General features: G+C 35.1%; 1 protein-coding gene across 1 annotated transcript; it reads right to left on the reverse strand.

The window, feature by feature from the left end:
• Positions 1 to 1,607: 1,607 nt before the first annotated feature.
• LOC132543042 (C-type lectin domain family 4 member E-like) lies at positions 1,608 to 6,310 on the reverse strand. Its single transcript, XM_060206498.1, has 5 exons — positions 6,280 to 6,310; positions 5,890 to 5,990; positions 4,449 to 4,539; positions 2,122 to 2,380; positions 1,608 to 1,647 (listed from the first exon to the last, which is right to left on the reverse strand). Exons 1-5 carry the CDS (start codon positions 6,308 to 6,310, stop codon positions 1,608 to 1,610), a joined length of 522 nt encoding a protein of 173 aa, XP_060062481.1.
• Between the last annotated feature and the right edge of the window lie 1,746 nt (positions 6,311 to 8,056).

Consider the following 8,056-nt stretch of genomic DNA (forward strand, 5'->3'; position numbering starts at 1 on the left):
CAAACCATTTTTCTAGAGCTCAATCCTCTATGCACAGGGGCCATTTCAGAACTCGTTTTTCAATTGGCTGGTTGTTCACTTAAAAGAATAGGCCACCCAATCCTGCCGAGCTATACGATGACGGCGTGTGTATCGGGTGCGTACAGCAGGTGTGTGGACATGTTATCCAAAATTATGAAATCTATTCCTCACTGTTTGTGTAACTATTCTTCTTCCAGTTGCTTGCCGGAAGTCGTTATTCAACCCAGGGGAACATGCAAACAGATTTCACGTAATAAGAGTGCTTAAATAACGATACTGGCGGGCTGTTGCACATCGTGGTCTTCCCTATTGGGGTTTCTCGGTGACGTTTACGGTCATCTGGAATCGATTCAATAATTGAGAGCTGACACTCTGTGACACATTGAATTGTGCAGTTACGTTTCGTTGTGATTGTCCTGCTTTGACGTAAAGTCCTTAAAGACTTTCAATAAAACCACGATTGACAGTTTGATTTCAACGTTGTGTTAAATGATGTCTTGTCGCACTTGATCATTTCCTCCGGGAAATTTAATAAACAATAATGGTAAATGAGGAAATGCTGTGGCTGTAGATATCAGATTTAAGAGAGGCAGTGCAAAAAAGACGTCCATATTGATGATCTTTTGTATCTTTATAGAATAAATTTGGATATTTCGATCGATAAATTATTCACGGTATTTTCTTTACATCACGATAAATGTGGGCGATGATTGCTAATTGCTTATCTGCAGTCCTGACAACACAAATACGACATTTCGCAATATCTTTACAGGAATACAAAAGCTTTATCTCACCGCATGTGGAAAGTGGCCGGTAAGTGTGAGGTATCTATGTAAATTAGGGTTTGCTTTCATATTCTCACTGTTTCGGGAGCACCAAAAACCCCAGGAAAAAGGGAGGGTTATTTTTGTGTGTATCCCGACACTCGTTATTATTTGACCTTGTATGTTGCAGTTTCTGTTAAAAGAATGGAAGAAGATGGGCCACCATTTTCTCCAAACAGGACTACTGTACTGACTTGTGTACCCTTTTGATGTTGAAGATTGGCCACCATCTCATCATTAAAGAAAATCATTCTATTAATACATACTGACATCGATGTATTCTATAGAGGATTCTTACTTCAATGTGGGGTAAGTTTGTTCTTGCTATTTCCTGAGCTGTTCTTAATTGATTTATCTGTGCAAATGCATTACTGACACTAGTACAAACGACTGCCTGGCATGATCAATCATTGGGCGGCATTGACACATTGACATCAACGTAATTAATAATCCGGTCTATTTGCTGGTACTCAGAACCTCTGAGGTAATTGTTTTGGGATCGAACTCATGTTCTCTTCTACACCACTGTGCTATGATTGTCATTGAGCTGTACTGATAGGAAAATAACTTGTCATTGTATTATACTACGTCATGAATAGAAAATCCGTTTTACAAACCCTCATCTGTATTTAACTGATACCGCCCATTCTTGTAAAAGGGGAATTTTAAAATTTAATTCAAATCTAGATATTAAGAAAAATCGACAGAAAGATGTTGGTGGTGGTTTATCATATATTTGTTTTCTACGTCATTACAGGACTTTCAGCGACGACCAATTACCATCGAGCCGGAATTGTTCACACTGTAAAACCAAATAAAGTCAATTTTCATCAAAAGTTTGAAGAATCAATACTTATCACTTGCCGCCATATTTACAACCTAACGATATAGAGAAAGCAAAACATAACTCTTCATCGTAATACTTGGAAAATATTTCCTAAAGAAAATGTTTGACTAAATTTTCTAAATGCTCTGTAACTTTTCAATACCACATATTGTCGTTTCAAATAAGCAAGTAAGCATGTTTTTGTGAAAGAATGATATTGGCGCTTATCTAATCTTCATTAAAACTGTTCACAGAAATGAATGTTTTCAATGGACGTTTCCTTCCATAAGAGGAATGAAAGGTCCCTTTCAGTTGAATCCGACAGCCACTTGAAATGTACTAAGGAATAGATGTTTTGCAGTCAAAGTCACGTTACACATACATTTATATATGAAATCATTGATGGTCCCAGCACGATTCTCTTAACGAAAACAACAAGACGATACTTACTGTTTCTCACAAATGTAGTTCAAAGATCCGTGAGCGTGATGATGATGACTTGCCGAATGTCCGCAGATTTCGTCTGACCACACCAGGTTAGTGTCGTTTTGCCAACGCACAGCTAAACAATTCTTGGTGTTGTTTCCATCAGGCTCCTCTAGACCCCATTTGGTATAAGGACCAACACTGACCCCAGTCTCCAACCATCGCCATTGATTCTCAAAAGCTGTATCACTTCCACCGATGAAGAATTTATTGAAATGGAAGCCTTTGAAAAAGCAGAAAATCTAAATCATAAGATGTACATTAAATCTAAACAACAGAAAAATATGTATGTCCATATTTTTGAGCATTGAAAACAGATAAGCCAAATTACAATGTAGCTTAATGCTGAACAGAAACAATAGTCAGTTGTCTAAAGTGATCAAATGGAAACGTAGTAAAACAATCAAGAACAACAAGAAAATATCAACATGTCAACTGTATCACAATCCAAACTCAAATTCAACAAAACTAGGGAAAATATAAACAAAAGAAAGTTTTTCACGGAGACTCCTGGAAAAGTACAAGGAGAATAAGACTAGGGCCCGTATTCATGAAACCGTTCTCATGATCAAGCATGAATTTTGTACTCAAGCCTTATATCTTGTTAAAGTTAAAAATTAATAAATATTTTAAACAAATTTTGAAAGGACTTCAAATAAAAGCTATATTCAAGGTTTATATTTGACATTTGTATTATTTTTTATGATTTATCTCTTTCTTCATAATAAGAACAATCCTTGGAATATTGAATCAACCACGACATGTAACAACCAAAGACATGTTGCTATCTAGAAAATGGAAAATTCACAATAGGGATATTGAAATCATTACACTTATCACACATCTCGGTGGAATGCTATCTTTGCTGCTTTCCTAGAAAAAATCGAAATAAGCGACTTATGTAGAGGAGTCTGCCTTGTCTTTCAATTCCAATATTTTCCAGCTTTTGTGGGTAACGACAGATATGGTAAAGTCTATTTATAACTTGTCCATTAACCATGCAAAACATTAAAGTATACCACAGATTATTTAGGCGACAGTTAAGTATGGTTCCAGCCTGGTTGGATAGGCATGTAAAATATTGTCGATTGTGACTAAAGTTGTCCGTCAGGAATGTAGAAATTCGACTACGTTTACTATACATATCATTAGAAAGAAAATCACGCATTCAGTGTGCAGTATAACAATAAACCCCTTTGTTATGTATTAAAAGATTTTCATTCAAATATATCATGTGTATCATACGGACATGATAACAACCCATCTTTTGGCTAATAAACATTTTGTCAGAAATAAGCATTTATCTAATTTTTGCTAAATGAAATATCACAATTTATCCTTTTGAATCGAAAGCTGAATAAGTGGTTGTGTTATTTTTAATGCAACATGGAATTAAAATTGTATGTGAATTCTTAATCAGCAATTCCTAATTGATTTACAACATATTTGTTCTATTACGTATAATAGACATGTAAAAGTTAAAAATGGCACTGGCTAGATGTTAAGTCCTTTGTAGATTGCATTTCTTATTTGCCCATATTTCGATTTTTCTATTTCCTATAAAATGTTTGCATAGAAAAGAAAATGAATTCCCCTTGAATGTAATATACATTTCGTTCAAGTGAAATGATATTTCGCCCTCGCGAAAACTTTCGATATTCTGTCATACGTATGTCGTTTTTAACTTTAAACCATACAAAATAATTTATTCATTGATGTAAATCTAGTCTTACATGTATTTTCCTTGTACTTTTCAGGAGTCTTCGTGTAAATCTTTCTTTTTTTAGTTTTACTGAATTTGAGTTGGGATTATGATTATATTGACATGTTAGTATTTTCTTGTTTTAATATTAGATTATGCCAAATGAACAGTAAATCAATAAAAAGGCACATCGTGACGTGCGTTGGATCGAGTCGATAAGGATGGGGCACCAGCCCCTTGATAAGATAAATTTCGCTTTTTATATATTTCGATATCGGATAAAATAAGGCCAAGAATATTCTGAAGCGCGAATGAATGTTACAAACCTTTGTGCCACCTGTAATGCACCTATCTTTACATATTTAGAATTAGATACAATTACAGCAAACCATGAATTAACCTATATCACCAATGTTTCGTCTATAAAGGCAACTAACATTGCATTGTCGTTTACTGTTTATGAAGTGTTGTAAACGAGGGAAGCCAATTTCGGTCATCCGCCGTTTAATAACCGAATTACCATGTAATACCACAAGTTAGCACCCGCGGTGAAAAATATTGTTTTTCCTTGCAAAAAGACAAGACTTACTTTTAAAGGCATATAAGATGGAGGACAGGAAATTATGCTTATCTTCATTGTCATCTGACAACAACCATGCTCCTTTTGAACGGCAGTCATTCTGTCATCAAACAAAAATTCAACCTCTTGCACATCGAACCTATATATATCATCACACAAAAGTAAATATGTCTCCCATGGAGACGAAGGCTGATACATCCTTATCGTAAGGTCTAAATATAGCATATTATTCAATTAAAATGTTTTTACCGACTGATTTCGATCTAGTTATTGGTTATTCGTTCATTTAGTTAACAAATATTGTAACACACGACATACAGATAACAATGTTCATGAATTCAGACACTGAAATCACTTTACGAAGGACACAGGAAAAGTAACTTGAGTATATAATCTGATAACAATATATATTATAACCGTTTGGAATATGATAATAATGACCAAGTTGTCAGGTTTCGCCTCGGAAATGGAAGATGCTCACCCTTCCGGAATAATTGGTCTTATGTTTTTTTCTAGATCTCAAATTGGCTTTTAACTTCCCAGAAAATTATTTAGATGGGATGGCCAGGCTTGGAACTCTGGGTTCATGTTCCCTCCTTTTATCAAACTTTGTTTCACTTCTTTAACTCATTCGTTTTCATTTCATCCCATTTATTCTTCTATCTTCAACTTTCAGTCTTGGATCACATACGATAGGTAGGAATAGATAAGGTAAGGGGAATATGTGTAGATACATGTGTGCAAAACAAGCTCCCCACCAATTGAAACCCAATCCTTTTTCATTGGTGTCCTTGTGCATCTTTCTTTGATTCATATATTACCTTACTTACATTGAGGTTGAGCTTGCATTAAGGATTAACATATAGAAGTTTTATCTTCACAACAGAAGCCTGAGGATAAAGATGGTGTGGTAAATGCAGTGACATGAAAACAATGTACACGACGATTACATTATCCTGAAATACAGTGGCGTAGTGTCTACATTAATCGCAGGGCGACAGTCGTGAGGGAAATAGTGGCCATGAGACAGCTATCTTATTTTCAGTTAAGTGACTCGAGGGATACTAGTTTCACGCTATTTAGAATTCAAATTTCTGTCACAAAAACATGACCAAACACCACGTACATGTACCTAATTGATAAATATTTGGTAAAACCCCTTATTTGGTTCCCGGATGGTAAATATGTAGTTCTAGAACTTATCAGGACGACGTTATGAGTCATTATAAGTAAGTTACTAGTTGGATTTCGAGGTTTTTCCTTAAACGTGAAAGAATTATGTTGTTATCGCTTTGTGTTCATTTCATAGGTTAACAACATACATCAATTTAAAAAAAAAAAAAAAAAGCAAAACAAAAATGAAACAAAAAAATAAAGAAAAATAAATAAAAATATAATATTAAAAGCGAAAACCAAACCCCAAGGATATCCCGCCTATAGAAGCACATACCTCAGCACTCGACCATATTTTAGCCGAATTACTAAACCATATACAGTCCTCTTTGAACTGCGTCCAACCCGGTTCACAGGCAGGGGACACCAGGCCCAGTCCTTTCACACAGCAACAGTTGTTTGGAAAGAAGAAAAAAATAAACACACATATTTATGTCTATTTGTGAATAGTTCATTACTTAAATAACCGAAATTACATGCCTTTTGATAATGTTTGTTTACAGAACTGATAACACCGAAATTACAAACAATGTGATTGAGATGAAATACAACAAGCACGGTTAGAAATGTAAATTCTGATTTTGACAGGGCAGTACATCGTAAGTGGTATAAATCTGAACAAAACACATTATATGACAGTAATTATAAATGATTATCTACTATTTACCGCATATGAGTAGGGCAGCGACAGCTTTCATGTTTTACGTCTGTAGATCCCAGGGAACACCTTCAACAACTGCTTCCCATCCCATGTCGTCATCACAACTACATCCGGTCCTATATGTGTATACTTAAGCATGTGCTCTGGTTGCCCTGTCCAAAAAAGCGACCTAATATTACACCAGATGATAATGATGTGCCTTATCGCCTTTCTTGTCACGATCTCAATCAATGTGAATAGATAGCTGACAAATGGTAGTTCTCATCAACAGTTTCCTTTGTAGGTTAGTGGTTCATCCTTATCAGTTATGAAGATCGCTTTGTGAAGAAACTAAATATTTACAGTAAATTCAAGAATAAATCGTTTGATATAGGATCTTGGCTCAGATTGGTGGGCTACTCTGACGTCATCAGATTTTATGTGAAGAGTTTATCAGGGCTTGACCTTGTTCCTAACAAGAGCCCGAAGCATACCATGCAAATAACAGACACGGGTATTTAAACGAACCTGTTTAAATTATCTTATCAGAATTAAATTAATCATGAATTTATTAATTAAATTATCAAGTATCTTATAAACTATTTTCGTTGAACTGATATATTAGATATTTAGATTTAATGATATTACATTTTGTGTGTATTAACATTACAGTTTTTCAGTATACAGAGGTCTTAAACGTGGATGAAATATATGCAACTCCCGAAAAAGTGGCCAAGAGACATGTCTATTAATAATTTTATGTCCTTAGATTGCTAAAGAAAAAGATCAACGATCTAAGGCAGATTTTACAAAATCCTATCCATCGCATTAATCGACGTTGTTTTGAACCTCTCTATAAAGAAATAGCACTTCTATTATCTATCATATACCTATTAAAATTGCTATTTCTTTTTTTTTTTTTTTTGATTTAACGATATATAAAGAAACAAATCTTCCCAAAGAATCATTGCTTGCTTCAGTAAATAACAAACATGGTTAAGAGGCATGACGTGTCGTACTGTTTAATCTACACATTCTCGTGGATATTTCAGAGCATTTCTTCAGGTTGGTAATATCAACAGAATAAAAACTTATAATACATCCAGAGGAAGATTAGAGTGTGACGTTTCGATGACTACGCGGTCAACTTTATCCAACAATTTATCAGAGTAAACAATCAACTATTTGTTCTGGCTAATCCCCTGTACACCAAGCGAAAAGACGTGGGACGAGAACGAAAAGAGAAAGCAAAAATCAAAATGGTAACAATGCACTGTAGAGGATTTGTTTAATATCTGATAGATCTATTAATAACTGCATTAACCATAAACTTTGGTTTGGAAAATATCATAGGTTAGAGACATGCCAAGCTCGATTTGTATTCTCTATCGGACCAATCTGTGTGTTGAGAAAATAACACAGGTTAGAGACATGCCAAGCTCGATTTGTATTCTCTATCGGACCAATCTGTGTGTTGAGAAAATAACACAGGTTAGAGACATGCCAAGCTCGATTTGTATTCTCTATCGGACCAATCTGTGTGTTGAGAAAATAACACAGGGTAGAGACATGCCAAGCTCGATTTGTATTCTCTATCGGACCAATCTGTGTGTTGAGAAAATAACACAGGTTAGAGACATGCCAAGCTCGATTTGTATTCTCTATCGGACCAATCTGTGTGTTGAGAAAATAACACAGGTTAGAGACATGCCAAGCTCGATTTGTATTCTCTATCGGACCAATCTGTGTGTTGAGAAAATAACACAGGTTAGAAACATGCCAACCTCGATTTGTTTTCTCTGTC

Source organism: Ylistrum balloti, unplaced genomic scaffold (assembly GCF_031769215.1).
Source record: "Ylistrum balloti isolate Yb309-2 unplaced genomic scaffold, AGI_CSIRO_Ybal_v1 Utg369738, whole genome shotgun sequence".
Classification (NCBI taxonomy): domain Eukaryota; kingdom Metazoa; phylum Mollusca; class Bivalvia; order Pectinida; family Pectinidae; genus Ylistrum; species Ylistrum balloti.

Bases quoted from the DNA above. Each gene is read 5' to 3' on its own strand.
- LOC132543042 (XM_060206498.1), bottom strand. From the start codon at position 6,310: ATGAAAGCTGTCGCTGCCCTACTCATATGCG. The intron at 5,991-6,279 runs GTAAATAGTAGA...GCTGTGTGAAAG, and splicing joins CGCTGCCCTACTCATATGCG to GACTGGGCCTGGTGTCCCCT. The intron at 4,540-5,889 runs GTATGTGCTTCT...GTTTGATGACAG, and splicing joins AAATATGGTCGAGTGCTGAG to AATGACTGCCGTTCAAAAGG.